A 19,553-nucleotide genomic window follows, 5' to 3' on the forward strand; every position below is an offset into this window, starting at 1 on the left:
ATAAACTGTAAAAAAAATCTGTAAAAAAACAGTACAATTCTGGCAGCTGGGGTACTGGAAAAATACTGTAAAATAACAGGCACAATAAATTGATCACACATGCAGTGTACATGCCCTAACCTGTTAACATCAGAGCTAAGAACAAATTAGTGCTGCAAATGTGCAGTTCACCTTTGCATTGTGAACCAGGTTTAGCAACTGTCTGAAACTGCCGAATACAGCATCTATGTACATATATATCTATGGTCCGAGCTAATGCGATTGAGCTGTGACGGGAAGTGGGAACTCATTTGCATATTATATATATATATATATGGTCCGAGCTGTTACACTGTGAAAAAAACTTTAAAAAGTAAAAAAATATGCAGCATTTTTTTCAAATCAACATATATTTTTATGTTACTTTAACTTTTTTAAATTAAGTTAAACCATTTCAGCTTGATTTATAGACCAATTTCGTGTTTGCAAACAGAGATGACGTTTTTTGTGGGCGGAGCCAAACTGGTTGCAGAAAGTGACTGCTCCGCAGTAGGGTTGTGAAGTGTTTTAGCATTAAACCGTGATTTTTATGGATCCGGTGTTCTGTCGAAGTCTGATTCCTTTATGTTTCCCTTCAGTGCAATGTTTCTTATAGCGTTTTAATCACGTTACGTTTATTTTTTTGGATAGATAAAAAGTTTAAAAGGCTTGGCTACTGATATGCATGTATGTAATGTATATGTATTGTTCTTTTTTGCTAAATCAAATATTTTTACAGTCTGAATCGCTAAAGTACATGTAAAAGCAATACTATCATGTATTATATATAATAGCGTTTATTAAATATTTCATAATTTTCCTGTTTTTTATTATTTCTTTCTTAATAAATTATAATTGTAACATGATAAAAACGCTATAAGAAACACATGGAGGGAACAGACTTCGACAGAACACCAGACATCTTCTCTACTTATTTTCTATTCTAATTATTAAAAGATTTCCAGATGATTTCCTCGCTCCATTCTGTCCGTTTAAGGGCTTAATGTAATCATAAACACCTACGTTTATCTTCAAATGATGTCTTTGACGATGGTATTCTATAAAAATGAAAGCCATCTTTTTTGGCATTCTTATTCTGACACTTAACAGCACAACCGGACATTTTCCAGTGAGTTATCTTGCTCTTTTCACTCGTGTCTAATTCATTTCCACTGTTTTTCTGCAACCGCATTGCGCGCGCAGCTTGCAGTGACGTAACTGTGACGTCTACTCTAAATTGGTCTATTAAGTAATGTCAACTTTTCACTAGCCAAAACTTAAGATAGTAGATTGGCAAAACCAAGTTGTTTTAACTTCATGCTGCATTTTTTTCCACTGTGGTTGCCTTTAAAGCGTAACTAAACCCCTGTTCAGAGCCTGACTCCACCCACTGGCAATATTTGAAAAATGCGAGAAAAGTGGGCAGATCCCAACGGAGATAGAGGGGACGAACTTAGTTCATACCAAGTGTGTGGTGAGATCGTAACAAGGGCGTGGTGAGCTTGAACCTGCTTAAGTCACGAGTAATTTTTTGGACCCAACATCCAATAGGAAAATTAAACTGCAATAGCCACCGTTCAACCTGAAGAGGGCAGCACTCAGACGATTTTACACCATATATTGTAGTATTGAAACACTTTATATCCAAATGTCAAAAAACTTACTAAAATCAATGAACAGCACTAATAAAGCATCATTCTTACAGATCATTAACTAAAAAAAGTTGGTTTAGGGTTTAGTTACTCTTTAAATTTTGAGTTAATTCAACTTAAAATTATTAGTTTTTTAAAGTTAAAGTTGTATCAGCTAATATTTTTAAGTTGAATTAACAAAAAATTTTATGGCAACGTGGTAACTTACTTTTTTTAGATTGAACCAACTTTATTTACAGTGGATGATTAAATAGAGGGACTAATTTGCATATTCATAAATCCGTCATAGTAGAGTTACATTCAAGGTATTTTAAAGCATAAAAAATACTGTCACAGGACAAACTTTGACATATGCTATTATGATGCTCAATTTTTAAGTGATCAAATGATCAACTACAGGGAGACTTTAAATCTAAAACTGAACAAAAATGTTGGAATATGTAACCTGGTGTAGGATATGGCCAAATCCAAATTAGTTTTTTTTTTTTTTACAAAATATCACACAAATGGCGTGAAAAATAGAAATGAAAGAAAATAAAAATAGAAACAGAATAAACATTCATGGCACTTCCATTAGTTGAAACTGAAGCCTTGCAGTTACAAACCCAGATCTTCAACCACTAGGCTAAAGCATACACAGATACACTTACGTTGCACAGTGAGAATGGCTGAAGCAGATGGAGATACAGGCAGTCCATTAGTAGGCATACAAGTGTAGTTCCCAGAATCCTCTGGAGTCAAGTGTGATATTTGGAGGGTCCCATCCACAATGACCTTAACCCGAGACTTCAGAGACCTAAAACACACACACACACACATATTTTCATAGCATTCCCCTTGCCCTTCAAACTGTAAATCAATACTGAAGCAGCACCAGACAAAATGTACTCTTAACTTACTCAATATGATAAATATCTTGTCCGTTTCGTTGCCACACATAGGTCATGTTGGGTGGGTCGGCTTCTGCCTGGCATTTCAATTTGGCATTCTGGTTCATGTAGAGAACCGTGTCCGATGGAGGAATTATAATCTCCGGAGGACCTATAATTAAAACATAAATGTCATGCAGTTATAATACAATAGGTAGATATATACTTAAGATAGGTCATAAATCAGTACTTCAGCTAAATTCAAGGCTATATTTTAGGGATAACACATTGGAGTTTTTTAAGATTACCACTAGATGGCGACATCCAATTAAAAATGGTAACAGCTGACACTTCAAAATAAAAGCATAGAGGTCCCAAACCTTATGGACTTATGGCATTTGGTGAATAAACGGATGTCCCATATTACATAAAAATGACTCACCGATGACTTTGAGCTCTGTGATGTGTGTTACATTTCCTTCAGTATTGGAGACGTGACACTGATACATCCCTCTTGAGTCTCTGCTTACAGCAGTGAAAGATAGACTTCCATTCACGATCTACAGGATTGAGAATAAGTTAGTATGACAGCTATGGTTTTGCCACAGAACAGTTAACTAAATGCAATTGGCTAATTAAAAAATAGAGGTGGGCTCTTTTAAAAAAAGCATTTTCAAGCACAAAAATAATGGCTTGGTTGATTTTAGGAAGAAGTGCAAAACCAACCTTCACTTTGCTTTGAGGTTTAATTGTGACACCATCTTTAAACCAGGTTATCATGGGTTGCGGATTCCCACGGGTGGCACACTTCAAGACTGCTGATCTACCCAAAAATACTTCGACGACGGGAGGCAGGGTTTCGGTAAATATGGGTGGCGCTGGACATGCAAACAAACAAAGAATAGTCATAAAATAGCAAAGAACGAGAAAGATGCACAATACACCGAAGAGTAATACCAATTCATGTCTTTCTTATTTTAAATTATTCATCATACATACAATATTCATCAGTTAACTGTCTGATATTATCCAGTCATTTCCCAGCTGATGCTATAACCAGTGGTTTTATGACTGTTTTCTGTGGTCTTTAGTGTAAGAGGTCTACAAGCTGCTCTTCTGTTCGATACCCTGCGTCCGGAACAATACAGTTGAAAACTGACCCTAACGTCAGTAGACGCCCTAAACTGCGTCTGAGTGATGCTAGGACATCGATCATAGGACTGCGTTTAGGGTGCGGCCGACAGAGACGAAGCTGGAACAGGTGCACGGAGAACAGGTAACATGCGCCTGGTAACAGGTGCATGAAAACAGACTGGGGTGTGTATTCAGTTATTGTTCATTGAGTGTTTGTACGAGTGGAGTGGTGTTTGAGTTGGGATGAACATAATAGCATCTATAGCGTCTGACATGAAGAGAACGTTTGATTCATTTTGTTTACTGGTCAAATTGGATGTCATTTTTTATAATAAATAATTAAGTCTGTCTGTGAGTCTCACCTGTGACTGAGAGCAGAGTCTGGTGTCCATTGCTTCTAAACTCATCTGTGGGCTTGTCCAGCGGAAGGACACGACACTCGTACCAGCCTTCATCGTCCAAGAGAAGCTCCCTCACCTGCAGTGATGAGCCCCCGATGAGAGACACTCGACCTGGGCATGGGCAGAAGAGAGGAGGAGAGTCAGACAGCCGATAATTTAACACTTAAAACACTTAACAGTGTTCAAGGATATGTGCTATAATGTGTGTTATGCCAATTTGGGGGATAATGACCTTTTGCTGAGCACATACAGGGACATCATTCCAAGAAGGAATGTTGGTGTGCAAAGATTGTGGGTTATATCTCAGGGATCACATACAGTACTGATGAAAATAATATTTTGCATGTAAGTTGCTTTGGATAAAAGTGTCTGCCAGATGCGTAAATGTAAATGTTGTGCAGGAGAACAGGGTGGGGTGCAAGGTACACTTCAAAAACCACATGCAGGGCTACCAGCTGAGAGAGTGGAAAATGTCTGCCGTGTTTCTACAAAACAAAACTGTATGTGCTTAGAGCGCCCGACTAACATGCCGGACCAATCGGCAGTTTGGGAAGGGTGCGAGTGGGAAGGGTGCGAGTAAGGCCAGTAACATAGGCACTTATGTATGTATATATATATGAGAGAAAGCTTGTGTCCTGTTCATTAAAAACTATTAAAAATTGTTTTCTTCCTTTTCTCTCCCATGGTTTACCTTACCTATCTTATCTGTGTCTTGTAGGCCTATATAGATAAATAGGCTCTTACAGTATGAATATGTACCATATACAGTACTGTGCAAAAGTCTTAGGCCACCATCACCAGCTTTGTTGTTTTAGCAAAGTTTTAATGTCCATCCATATTTATTTTTCACTCTTTTTATTAAGATACAAACCGAAAGGAAATATGTACACAAAATTAAAAACAAAAGAATTTTCTGAACTAAATGTCTTCTTCAGGCATCAGTCAGTATTTAGTGTGACCTCTCTTGGCATGAAACACATCTTGATCTTTTTTGAGGAGACTGAAGTCTTGAAGTCATTATATTAGAATAAAAAATTAGGATTTAATTTTATTTAGGTTTATGAGATCCTGCAGCTGCCTGCTATTGCTCAAGTGGAAGGGGAGTTTACCCTAAATACTTAACACTTCAGCTTATACCTTTATACTGTTTTTAATACTACATACACATTTCCTGTATTTTCGGGTTGTATTCTAATAAAGAGACTGAGAAATAATTATATATGATCGCTATAACATTGGAGAAACAACATATCTAGTAGCAAGGTGGCCTAAGACTTTTTCACAGTACTGTAAATGAGAGAATGCTTGTGTCCTTCTATTCATGAAAAACAAAAAAGGAAAAAAAGAAATTTAGATTTAATATTGCTGGTTTATTCAAAAATATAAATTTTGTGTAGTCAAGTCACCTTATTGGGGTGGTTTCCTGGACAGGGTTAATCCATGTCCCAGACTAAAATGCAAGCTTGAGGTGCCTTCATTTAAAAACACCTTGCATTGACATATCTTAATATATATCAGTGACACTGTTTTGTCTCAAGGCCATTATTGTTTTTTGTGAGGTATATTTGTAAGAACTACTTATATATCCTAATATAATTAAGGTCTTGGATTAATCTAAGCCCTGTCCTGGAAATCGCCCCATAGTTCTTTATACAATAAAGGTAATTTTATTGCCATTTCACAGAAATAAATATGATAATGAGGAAAAATGATGCAAACTTCATCGAAGCAGAGCAATATGTACTGTATGATAAACCAGTTCTAGTTAAGTCTGGTTTAAAGTCGATGGACATAATAAGCATTCACTTACATACACACAGAATAGTGGGACTGATATGGCCAACATAACATAGCAAGAGCTCAATTAGTACAAAACTGTGCTAGCAACGAAAAAGCCATGGGTTTAAACCCCAGGGAACATGCATGAAAATGTAGAGCATAAATGCAGTGCATTTTAAATATCTTTAAAAATTGTATACACTGTGTATATATATATATATATATATATATATATATATATATATATATATGTAAACAATTTTTGAAGATATTTAAAATGCACTGCATAATGTCAAACGATGTATATCTTTCAGACAAGACGCACATAGGCCGGGTGTTTAGTCTCGATCTTTTCAGCGTTTGAAACTCTATCTCTCAGTTGCCAGGTGACTGCACCCTATGGTGACGGTGTTAGCTGACTCTCCCCACCCTCTCTCTCTCTTTCTCTCTCTCGCATTATTTCGTCTTCATTCAGCAAAACAAGTTTTTCAAAGACATTTTGTTTCTTTATAACTTTGTATCCATTTTTAAAGAGCCCAGCGGTTGAAATCTTCACCACAGAAACCACATCAAAGACAAAACTCGATGAATTGAAAATCCATCACATGTAGACCAGCGTGCGGCCGACGGGTGACGTACACCTGTGATGTGTTTGTGAGAATGGGTGGTGACAGCAATCATTAACTCCCGCTCCCGAGAGAAGCGGCAGATCTGTGGAAACAGAACTGAGATAACAGCTGGGAGAATCACGGCACATCCGACCGTGTTTAATTTAGCCCTGAGGAAGCCAAAGGTCAGTCAAACCGGACACAGGCATCATCCCGTGGGATTTGGGCCACGTAGTGTGTTCCTGACTGGCCCAAACACCCGTGGTATAAGCCTGCATGAAAAAGTTTCCATGGTTCCTGCTGCCAGTGGTGTGGATTTGAATTTAGTTGCTGTGGCGACGGGATTAAGATGAGCTCGGGGGCGGGGTTTAAGAGGAGGTTAAACTCTCGAGTTACTTCACGCTCCTGAAAACAGCCGGGGAAAAGTAAACTGTTTGTTTTGAAAGGCCACACAAATGCGTATGACGAAGATCGGCTACTGGAGAAGGGGAATGAATGGTGTTTGAGTGAGATGAGATCTCTTAGTTGTTTATCCGAGGGAGAAAGATGAGATTTAAATCGAGTGCAAATTGAGGCGTTTGCTTAAGTTAGTTGATTCTCAAAAAAGAAACTCTATAGCTTAAGTCTTCTTTTGGAAAAGATCTCAATTATGATATTAGTTTTAGATTTGTTTTCATGGTACAGCATTGAGTTAGCAGTACAAAGGTTAGGGATAAAAACATCTCCCGTATTTATAAATATAAATTTGCCAAGATATCAAACTCTTCCATCTCATGGCAATTTGTACGTATTTTGCACATTAGCACATTTATGATTTGCTTTTGGGCTGTGACATTAGGGTTAGGGGTGGGGTATTTTTTTATGATAATCTTATGTTTTTGAACAATTTACATTTCATGAATTCATACAAGTTTGCCAACTCGTAAAATATGTATGAATTCTTGTGAGATCAGGATGACTCTTCAATTAAAATGTATTATGAACTTAGTATGAACTTCCATATCCAGCTTTTTTTAAATATACACTTATTTGCTAAACGGGGCAAATAAGCGTGATAGCGCAATTCCAAAAAAAGAAGTAATATCGGCGGGTAACTTACTAAAGAAGCGCAAATAAATTTTTAGCAGCAACTGTAGCCATTTTAAGTGTAAAATGATTTAAGACATGCTTTTTTCAGCGTTAAATAATGGCGCAAATAACAGTCATATCACCCGCGCAAACATTAGTAAATCATATTGCGTAAATCATTTAAATAATCTCCTCCCATAAATTTTGCATTTGAAAGGGAAACTCCTATAAATGCATAAGGTCAGTGGTTATTTAACATCAAAATGATTTGTAAATCTGGCCCTTAGTGTCTATTTCATTTATGTTTCTCATTTATTGTTTTTAAGATTTCTAAAAAGTTTTAGAATAACCTTGGCTTAAAGCATACATGAAAACCACTGTCTGCATAGTCAATAATATTATACAAATAAACTAAATGCTAAATGCTGTAAAGTAAAAAGTTTATGCCTATTTGAAGATGACAGCAGTAATATAAAAATTTAAAATAATAAATGTTAATCCAATACATAAATCTATTCAAACTAAATCTGTGCACCTGTTTTCTGGGCCAGCAGATTCATTTCATGTTTTCACACGCACACATTAACTCTGTTCACTTGTTTACTTATGACTGACTAACCATGTCCCAGTGAGCCGAACCCGGTCGTACAAACAGACTCTCACTCCGTTGCTTAGTTGACGACAGATCAAACCTCAGGAGAGACTAATATTAGTCTCCTTAATGTATAAAGAAACATATGCTGTCATTTGCTGAATCCATTGAAATACTATAGTTTTGTTTTAGCATTTAAAGCAAAGATGAGTCCAGAAAAGTGCTTTGTGGTTATTAAATACTGCTTAGGAAAAAAATCGTACCCATAGGCAATTAGAGGTAGAATTATTTTTCGCTTTTAGTAATATAAACTGTTCATTTTAATATATTACGCCCAGATCATCACTTCCACCCTTCTAAATGTGAGGTTGTGGATTATGTCTGGATATTATATTCCATTGAGAGCAATGACTTCAGGCTATGAAACCTTGAGTATCCCCATCCTCTTCTTCATATCCCTGAGACATTGTGTCATTCTTGGCACAGGTTTTCCAGGTAGAGACTCTCTGGTTTCAGATCGGGAAAGCTAGGCTCATGTTTCACTCCATCGCCGTCATCACTATTCTTGTTATTGTGCGTTAAGACACTGTTATCTTTTGAAACTTGAATCATGCTGGGCTGCTGAAAAGCTGCTTGGTTTGATCAAATAAGTGGCCTTTGAAAAGAGCCTGCTGCTAGTTAGGAAGTTTTTACTCGATTGAGTTTTTGAATGGCAACCGAAAGGGGTGGTGATGGTTTTACATGGTAATTACGCATTGTTTTACAAATGTAACCTAAAAGACATGCATGCACTCTTAAAACTGGATGGGTTATTTTTGACCCATAATGGGTAAATAATGGACAGAACACGTGTTGGGTTAAAAATACCCAATGTTGGGTTATTGTTATGCAACTATGGGTTATAATAATCCAGCAGTTGGGTTAAAACAACCCAATTTAACCCAGTGGTGTGTTATGTCCAGTATTTACCCAAGATGGCTTAAAAATAACCCAGCTATTATTTGAGTCTAGTTACCATTGTTACCACAATTTAAGCATGGTTTTGAAACAGTAACCATAGCTTAAACATGGTTTTGTAGGACCAATGGTCATCAATACAACAAAACATGATTAGTACACTTTTACTATAATAAGACCATGGTAAAATGATGACGTTTCTCAAAAGAAACTGTAGATCTTTGTATTTTGAGTTCTCAACAGTTCTCAATCTGTTTTAGATCAGCTCTCAACATATAGGCAAAATCGCATCACTGTTTAGCAAACTGACTTCTGTGATCTAGTTATTGTGACCACCAGAGTATGCTTTTCATATATTTAACGGTCCAGGCATCATGAGCTCTACAGTGGACATGCGAGACACCCTATAGCCCGAAGAGATGAAATTCACACCGAGCTCACCCTTTACCCCTTCTCACGCTGCATTCGACCCCCACCTGCAGTTTCGCTGATCCACGTCTTAACCGAACAAAAAGTCCCGGCTTCACCTCTTTTGTTCGGACTCTTTGTTTCACGTCACTTGAGGCCTTTCTTTTGCGTCTGGTTGGTTCTTGCTTTATATCAGCTCATTCTTTTACTCTTTCACTTGTCAAGGAAGGAAAGCTGAACCCTTGAACAAATGTGAACCTGGACCACAAAACCAGTCTTAAGTAGCATGGGTATATTTGTAGCAATAGCCAAAAATACATTGAATGGGTTAAAAAAATGTCTTTTAAGCAAAAAAATCATTAGGATATTATGTAAAGACATCATGTTGTATTGAAATGAACGAGATATTTTGTAAATTATCTACCATAAATCTATCAAAACTATTTTTGTGAGTTGTTGCATTTGCTAATAACTTTAAAGGCGACTTTCTCAAAATATTATAATTTTTTTGTTATTCCATATTATTCCATATTTTTTTTAAATAGTTAAATCTCGGCCAAATGTTGTCCTATCTTAACAAACCATACATTAATGCAAAACTTATATATTCAGAAAATTGACCCGTATGACTGGTTTTGTGCTCTAGGGTCACAAGTGTAAATAAAATTAATATGCCGTGGCATTCAGTTTTGAAAGCTCTAGATTGTTAAAAACAGGTGCACTGCTATTTATACCTATTAACCTGCATATTTTTTTTTTTTTTTTTTTGATGCTTACTGAGTGAGCATTCCATCGTCCTGGCGATTCTGCAAGCAACAGGTGCACCTTTGTCTTGCGTTTAACTGCAGAGGGATGCACTGCACTCATGCATAAACAGCGAGGGGCTCCAGTTCTCTGCCTGGGGGCTTAAAACTTATCACAGCACAAAAATTTGCACTGTTACCACAGCAGTCTGTTTCATTTTATATTCGAGTTGTTGTCTTTTTGATGATGGGGTACAGAAAAGGTATTTTAAACCCTGTTCAAAGATTCTTTTCCCTGTAGGCACCCTTTGTATTCCTGCTGCCAAAGGTACAATAGGGACCTCGGCAATAAGAAGGGGGAGAAACCAGCAAGTCCAGCAGCACACAAAAGAGCACAGTAGCTGTAAGCTGAGACATGCTCAGGAGAGCCAATTACCAAAGAGGTTTGCGTTTAGTAGGATGGCTTACGAAAAGTTTGCAGTACTCACCATCGTAGTTGGGATGAACACGAGGGTCGTGAATCCCGAATTGGATGAGGATGGGGATGTCGTAACCTAGACGTACCCACTCAATGACATGCTGGGAGGCTGAGATGACCAGGTTGGGGTCGGGCAAAATGCATGTTAAGATAGCAGTGCCACCTATCTTGGCATGGACGATGTCATCGGTGGCCCTTGTGTGACCTTGTAGAAACAGAAAGAAATCATGAGTGATTTTGCCTGTGCAAAACTCATGGACAAAATAAAAAGATATTGTGGTATCTACAGAATTGGGTTTTGAAATAAATAATTTAAATTAAGCATTCACAAATTACTTTTACATTAGAAACAGTATGCGTGATCAAGCACATACATGGATATGTCAACTATAAAAGCAATCTAATTAAAATACTTACTATAAAGGCACAATACTGCAACAATGAGGACTTCCAACACAGGAAGAGTCTTCGATGTCATGATGGGTTTTCATACAGACTCACATATCTCTGTACCTGCAGAACATCAAAGATTAAAGATCAAAACAACAGGTACAAACCACAGAGAGCATTGTACTAAACATCAATGGTAGCTTATCACAACACAAATACAGTCCACACCTTTTTTTAGTGTTCCTGTGATCCATGAAAGCCGTATTATGAGATCTTGTGTACTTATTATATATCATACACAGCAAGCAACACACCACATCTGCACTGAATCTAACTTACGTCTAAGTTTAGTGTTAAAGTTTTTCCTTTGTTAAACTGATCTCTGTGAGCTGCTATCAGTAGAATAGGTTAGCATGCTCTTTATTTAGCACTGCTTATTGAACTCATTTTTCCAGTTGTTAACAAGGGTAGCCATAAATGTGGATAAACACACTATACTATACAGTGGCAAGAAAAAGTAAGTGAACCCGTAGGAATAAACTGGTTTTCTACAGTGATTTGCCATAAAATGTGATCTGATCCTCACCTAGGTCACAACAATAGACAAACACAAAGTGTATAAGCTGACAACACACAAATAATTCTTGTGTCTTTTTTGAAAACACCCATTAAACATTTACAGTGCTGGAGGAAAATGTAAGTGAACCCATAGACTAATAACTTTAATGAAAGCTAATTTGTATCAGAAGCTGGCAGACTGGAGCCCAATTAATAAAATTAGTTTAAAAGTGTGGTTTAGTGCTACTTTTATTGATAAAAAGACACTTAAACATTTTAAGACTGCTATCCTTAAGAAGCATCAGCTCTTATGAACCGCAGGGTTTCCTGCAGCACTTTGCAGTTCGGGCGGCCCGCCGAAGCTGGGAATCCCTACCGCCTTAACTAGGTCGTCCCAAAAAAAATTGCTGCCCAAAAGGCCGTCAAGTGCATCTCAGAGGAAAGCACGGACACGCTTCACACCGCAAGTGGGCATGCTCGCCACACAGCTGAAATGAGAGAAAGACGTGGTCAGTCACTGTAGCGAAATGAAAATTAAGTGGAAGCACGTAGGAGGGCGGAGCCAGGCTACCTGCTAGCTGCACGTGCCTGTTGATTCGATATAATTGTTGAGCGCTCTTGCTCACGTTATTTATGTACATTATACATGCCACAGTAGTTACACTCCTTTCAGATAATGTAATTAATAGTGGGAAATAATCAGTTTTTACAATCTCCGCGCTATCTATCATTGTTCGCAGACGTTCTACAACATCTGCTTCAGTTTGTGTTTATTAACCTTTTAGTTTCACTTCATCACGCAGCTATTCCCGTTAAAGGTATCTGTTAAAAACATTCAATTCATTAATAATCTAGTATGTGTTCATTTTCTGTCATAGTTTCTTCAAAATTAAGTTTTATTTGAGTGTTTTTTATAAATAAAAAAAATAATTTTCATTATGACGTGTCCCTTTGATTGCCACGCACTGTGGCCCCCAAAACCACCTTAACTAACAAACTTTCTGAGGGAAACCCTAAACCGTGCCTCGCTGCTCTCTAAAGATATCTGATCAAGAGTTGTTGCACGCTTTAAGGCCGAAAAGGGATACAAAAAAGACATATAAAGTCACATAAACGATACTTTGCAAGGCTTTACATAAAACTGCATGCGTATGTTCGTGTACATGTAAAAAAACAGACTATACTCCGGGCTTAAAGGGTAACCCACAGGTGAATGAGGTTTTATCAGGTATAGAAATAAAATCAGCAGGACTGTGGCACTCTAAGACCAACGTTGACAACCTCCTATTGTCCAACACGTCACTTTAACTCCACCATGTAGACATTATCAACTACCTTATCTGTAAAGACCGGATTTTACAGTGTTTATACCATCAATAATGCAATAATGCAAATGTACACCCTCATACTAAAACACACAAATGTCATTACATCACTGCAGTCTTTTGTAAATGATTAGCACATCAGCAAGCATTAGGACTATTTTAGAACTTGGTCACACAAATACTAAAGCGTAGCATGACTTGTGCAAAGAGTAAATTTAATGCAAAGCTACTGCTCCTGTTGGGCCGAAGACAGCACACACTGAGCCAGCGTTACGCACCAGCGCACAATGCAAACGCTTGCTCATTACTCCAAAGCAATGATGGTGAAAGCTATTCTTAAAGACATCCAAAAAAGGTCCCGGGACAAACCCTTAGGTCACATATTTCACACAGCAGATGATGAAATTTGTTTTTGTTTGCATCTTTTTAGCGAATCAATGAACAACTTGTGATTTTGAAACTTGAGTAATTCAGTAGTATTGTTTTAGTTTTGTATGTACAGGGTGTGTATAAAGTACAAATGCATGATACTGAATGCTGGTAAACCGGTTATTCTCAGACAAAGCTATAGTGGGTACAAGCTTTGATATTGTTTACCGCCTGTCAAATGGTAGACAACTCCATCCTAGTTAGACCAAAGTCTCACATCATTCACAAAGCACACAAAAAATGTCTGAGATTTATTACCATAGTTTCGGTAAACAGCAGTAAAACACTGTTAGACTTCTATTAATCTTCAGGGGCAAGGGTTAGACCATTTCAAATATTGTCTAACAAGGAAGGGAAGGTTTCACTAAGCATTGTATGGTCTTCAAAAGACACCACACTGAAATGGGACCATATTGCAGTTTATGCTAAACGAATTTAATGTTCGATCCTAATTCATTCTTCTATTCATTTTTCGAATCAAAAAATGTCACAAATTTGTTTCAGTTAATTAATCTGTCTGTGCTTACAAAAAACTGGAGTAAATTGAGAATGAATGCTAAATATAGATTCATTTATTTTATTATAGTGATTTTATACTTAAAGGACACTCCACTTTTTTTGAAAATATGCTCATTTTCCATCTCCCCTAGAGTTAAACATTTGATTTTTACCAGTTTGGAATCCATTCAGCCGATCTCCGGGTTTGGCAGTACCACTTTTAGCATAGCTTAGCATAATCCATTGAATCTGATTAGACCATTAGCACTATACTCTCATTCTGGTGTAATAATCAAGGACTTGGCTATAGCAGGCGCAATGATATAACAGCGCCTGAAAGTTGTCCCTTGGTCATTTTCAGTAGCAGGGGACTATTTTTGGGCAGTGCGTAATATTATTGTAAATAAGTCCTTGATTATTACGCCAGAATGAGAGTATAGTTCCTAACCATATCGGCAAAGAAAATCGCAACTTTTAATTTTCTGTCGGTCTTAGTACATGATGTAACTAGAAGAGTAAAGTTTTAAATAGGAAAAAATTTTGAGCGCGATGCTAATGGTCTAATCAGATTCAATGGATTATGCTAAGCTATGCTAAAAGTGATAGGCTACCACCAGACCCAGAGATCGGCTGAACAGATTCCAAACCGGTAAAAATCAAATGTTTAACTCTAGTGGAGCTGGAAAATGAGCCTATTTTCAAAAAAAAGTGGAGTGTCCCTTTAAAGCTGTTGGATCAACCTGATTGCCAATCTTTCAAATCGTTCCTTAGTCCTTGTGATTTGTTCACACAATGGACTAATGTTGAGTAAACAATGAAAGTAACTCAAACTTGCTCTTACAATGACCATGCTGGTTTGAATGCTCTAACCTAACTGGTAATGAGGAAGTGTTCGGTTTACAGAACAAAAAACAAATTCTTTACGTATGACGTGTGGTCATTTGTCAATAAATTAAATAAAACTTGACCCAAAGGGTACTGCTTTCTCTAGAAAAATGTGTGAGAGCAATCAAACAATAAGTCTAAGTTTGAAAGGCACTTTAAAAGACTTCATAAAGGTCGAAGCAACCAGACGCAACGTTCACACCAGCATGTTTTTTTCACACCAGGAATCCACAACATCTCTCACTATACTAATAACAGCACTATTTACTATTTAAACCCATAAACACGGTAGCCATGCCATACTGAGGAAACAAGCGTTACATTTGTTTCTTTACTAAAACAAATAATCAGATCAGATCGGATATGGGGCAGTTTCCCCGCTGATCATGTGTTTGAGGATACGCAGACACTTTGTGGATTTAATCAGCAAAATGGACTGCAAAAAAAATATTGATCTGTCCAGGTCAAAAATGGATCCACTAATTTTATTTTACAGATCTACAATGTAAAAAGTGAAAAGTTGACGAAGAACCATACACACGCAGCTATGAAACGCAGCTCCAGGAAATGGCTTACACATATTTATGCTGTTCTTCAAACCTTTTCAGGTATTTTTATGATAATAAAGAATATGTATAATGATTATGTTTGATGAGTGTTGCTTTTTCAAATGCATGTTATAAATGACTCAAACTAACACTGATTTCAGATCGATAAGGACTTACTGATCAAAAGCCGTAGTACATGAAATATCTGTTAATAATATCGGCTGTGCGATTCAGAATAGTTATCGGCCACGTTTTATTAGCGTATATCGGCATTTATCGGTGCACCACTACTAAAAACATTACTGGTGTGCATTTAGAGGCAAAACAAAGGGCATTGATATATTTTAAGATGTCGGTGCAAGTTGTTTTCAGTTTGGACAGATTTTACATTTATTTTAGTTCACTTGTAGTAATCCCTGTCTGGGAAACCGCTCCAAAAAGTTATATGTTTAAGTGAAAAATACTTAAATTAAAAATAAAATAAGTTGAGAAAAAATATACATTTATAGGTAGGCTATTACCAATTAAAGTCTTTTTTTTTTAAGTTGATCCAACTTTTCACTTTTTACAGTGTAGTACCCTTTCATAGTCTCAACATACGATATAGGCAGATATTGGAAAAAATAAATATACTCTTTTTAATTATTATAAAGTATATCTATTCAGTATATTTTAGTGATGCACCGATGTATCAGCCGCCGATATTAATCGGCCGATTTTTGATTAATTTGAAACCATCGGCATATCGGCAATAGCACGAGAAAGGCCGATACCGATTGTTTATTAATTAACTGCATAAAGAAATCCATTATATGTAAAAAATGGGTTAATGTTGTTAATAAAATAAATGCTAAATATCAAAAAACACCTTTGAAGGTTGTCATGCTGTCTTATTATATTTGTATTAGCTTAATTTGTGCCTCTCTTATTATGTTGGTCAGTTGAATGTTAATCAGATCCAATCCATGTTCAGAAAAATAATTTGATGCAGAAATAAACTAGCTAATAGACCAACTGTATAGTAATGTATACAAGTGTTTAATATCAGTATCGGCATCGGTATCGGCCAGAAGTTGTCTGTTTAAATCTGTATCGGTATCGGCCCAAAAAATCCTATCGGTGCATCCCTAGTATATTTGTTTGTACACTCTTAAAAATAAAGTTTTTGAAAGTGTTCCTAACAGTGATGCCATAGAAAAACATATTTGGTTCTCCAAAATAACTTTTAAGTCAAAGGTTCTTAAAAGGATCATTTCTTTTTTACTATTTTATAAGTCATTTTCCACAACTAGATCTTTTAATGCAACAGAAAGGTTCTTCGGATGTTTTATGTTCTTTATAGAACCACACATCCAGACAAACCTTTGAGAAACCTGTATTTTTAAGAGTGTAAATGAAAAAGCGTACTAATATGGATTCCACATAGGAAAAGAGATGACATCATTACTTGTCACAAAATGTAAAGCATGCAGTGAACCCAAAAGTCGACAGGAAATTCGTCGGCTTTATGCAAATTCCTGGAGTGGCAGACACAACGTTTACACAGTCACAGACAAAAGTACGAACACAATCCTAGTGTCACTTCTTAAGTCACTTCAAAGAACAGACCCTTGCATTTCATTCAAGCTGTGCAAACAATTGGCCATCTGTGGCATCATTCCTTGGTCAAGACGGAAAATCCTGCTGCTGTTGATTAGATACTTATATCCAACACACGCACACAAATGCAAGAAATAAACAAAATACATCAATTAAAATACATAAAACGCAAGTACAAGAGACATATAGTGTATAAGCACCTTAATCCATACATTGCATGTCACAGTGTTTAACTTTGCGCTGCCCATTTCTGAGAGCTGGGGTCAGACACAGACAGCATTACACTCCAGAATAATTTAATCCAGGATAATCTGTCTGCAGTGATAGAGTAATGCAGCCTAAAAAAGTGAGTGTTGGATTAATTTTGCTGTAACTAAAAGCGAGATCTTGACAATTGCCATTGCAAAGCATCGACTCTAAATGGTGCATGAACCTGCGCTGTGGTGAAGTGAGAATTTGACTACATTAAGCATGTGACCGGCTTGGGATACGAGTGAGTCACACTGGCTTTATTAGATAAAAAAGCCAAATCTATTGGCACAGCAATGTTTACACTAAATAAGGGCTGTTTACTCTCAATTAGGAAAGTTTGGTCAGCGTATGAATGAAATAGGATGATTCACAACACACAGAAAAAGACAAACCAATCAACATTTTGTGATAAATTACACAAACATAGAAACTAGAAATCTATTACACTTGTAGATCTATGATAGCCAGTAAGCTTATTGGACAATGTAGTACTATAAAATGACAGAAATTGGCATGGTGTTTTAAAGGCAATTTAAAGGCTCTTCTTTTATCACACAGCCTATATCAGTGGTCTCCAACATGATGCCCGCAGGGAGTCTGTGAGTTGCCCGCCAAAGCACATTCCACTAATAGCCTCAATTTTAATATTTCTTTATTACACATTTATATTTATATTTTGCTTGGCTTATTTTATGTATCTTAACATTTTAAATAATGATAAGACGCATCAACAAGTAAAACAAAAAAGTTTTAAGCAGACTACCATATATAAAAAGTAGCCCTCCAGATTGTTTTATCCATTGTGGTAACCCTTGCTCAAAAAAGGTTGGAGACCCCTGGCCCCTTATTATATTGCTTCAATCCTCAAGCTCGACCTGCCCCCACAAACCCCCTTTGACTCCCTGCAGGGGCAACAAAACCATTTAAATCCACCATGCTGCATCACCTCCCCCCATCTCTCCAATACACACAAACTATTTTAATATAATCTGCTCTTCCATATTAAAGCCAAATCACTAAGGAAGTGTTGCTGATGACGTCCTATTTAACAAAATATAGCATGGTGCCCATGTGTTATATAAAATAAAGTTCTTAGGTTAAGAATAACTGCTGGCCCAGTCCTATATAGTTATTTATTTATTTATTTATTTATTTATTTAGATAGATAGATAGATAGATAGATAGATAGATAGATAGATAGATAGATAGATAGATAGATAGATAGATAGATAGATAGATAGATAGATAGATAGATAGAATATACCAAGACAACAGTGACTTGCAGTGGCTTACTTGATGCTGATGATGAGTAAATGTACTACGTGTCTATTACTTTTAGTTATAAGATAATACAAATCCCACAAAAAATGTCAAAATGATTATAAAAAATTATAAATTTAACCAATATTTCTATGTAACCTAAAAATATATATATTTACACTATAAATAAACACTGTCAGGGTAAATTACTAACACTCACCTGTATCAGTTCATGTATCAGCTGAGGTAAGCAGCGTCGTTGAGTTGATGTCACCAAAATATCACGAAATAACTATTCCCAAAGTATGAATATATATTTTCACCGCGTTATTTCCATATAAAACGTAAATATCTGTGACAAGTTCAGAAAATTTCCCAATAAAATATCATGTTACTTCTCGTGTCTGACCGTAGCGATGAAACAGCACGCGCACAAACTTTGTTTCTATGGCAGGTTTGACATCAGTGCTCCTCTCGCGCTTACTTCACTCCTCCCAGCTGAACTAATGCAGAGGCAGCTGCGCATGCGCAGAAATACGCGTACTGAAAAGCGCACAATGTATTCAAAATTTGTCCGTAGAAACGAAACATCCGTTCTGGGTGTTTTGCAGGTGTAAATGCAACTGGCTTTAATCGAGAAATAATTACGTTAACCATTATAAATACCATTACGAACTTTTATCTGTTTTATTAAAACCATTACAAAATTCAGTCCTGCACTTGTTGTGTGGTCTTACTCAATGTTGTTCGATTAGTTCCATATAACACCAAAAAAACAACACATTATTAGTCGGGACGCACAGAGATCATTTAGATTTACATTTATACCAGTACAGTTCCCATTATATAATTAAAGCCATTAAAATGTATGTGATTGTGTCTAGAGTAAATTTCCGCAGGAAAGAAGATGTTTTAATAAAACTCACTTGCTATGAAATACAAAGTAAATCAATAATCTAACATAACACCAAACTGGTTCATGGCTATAATTGTTCAGCCCCACATTTAAACAGGGGCGTGTGGCATTCTTATAGTTCTGACCTCAATACAAAGGTGTGTCTAGTGAGTGTTTTGTACTTTGGTCATGATTTTTGTTTGTCAC

General features: G+C 36.6%; 1 protein-coding gene across 1 annotated transcript in view; it reads right to left on the reverse strand.

Annotated features, from left to right (window-relative positions):
* igsf9a (immunoglobulin superfamily, member 9a) overlaps positions 1 to 18,887 on the reverse strand; it is a 29,967-nt gene extending 11,080 nt beyond the window's left edge. The window contains exons 1-8 of the mRNA XM_065290489.2: positions 18,672 to 18,887; positions 11,125 to 11,220; positions 10,718 to 10,912; positions 4,036 to 4,185; positions 3,266 to 3,417; positions 2,982 to 3,099; positions 2,570 to 2,711; positions 2,321 to 2,466 (exon numbers count right to left, since the gene is read on the reverse strand). Coding sequence (XP_065146561.1) covers positions 2,321 to 2,466; positions 2,570 to 2,711; positions 2,982 to 3,099; positions 3,266 to 3,417; positions 4,036 to 4,185; positions 10,718 to 10,912; positions 11,125 to 11,185 — 964 coding nt within the window. The 5' untranslated portion in view covers positions 11,186 to 11,220; positions 18,672 to 18,887. The remainder of the gene's footprint in view (positions 1 to 2,320; positions 2,467 to 2,569; positions 2,712 to 2,981; positions 3,100 to 3,265; positions 3,418 to 4,035; positions 4,186 to 10,717; positions 10,913 to 11,124; positions 11,221 to 18,671) is intronic.
* Positions 18,888 to 19,553: the final 666 nt, after the last annotated feature.

The sequence above is a fragment of the Paramisgurnus dabryanus genome, chromosome 10 (assembly GCF_030506205.2).
Source record: "Paramisgurnus dabryanus chromosome 10, PD_genome_1.1, whole genome shotgun sequence".
Classification (NCBI taxonomy): Eukaryota; Metazoa; Chordata; class Actinopteri; order Cypriniformes; family Cobitidae; genus Paramisgurnus; species Paramisgurnus dabryanus.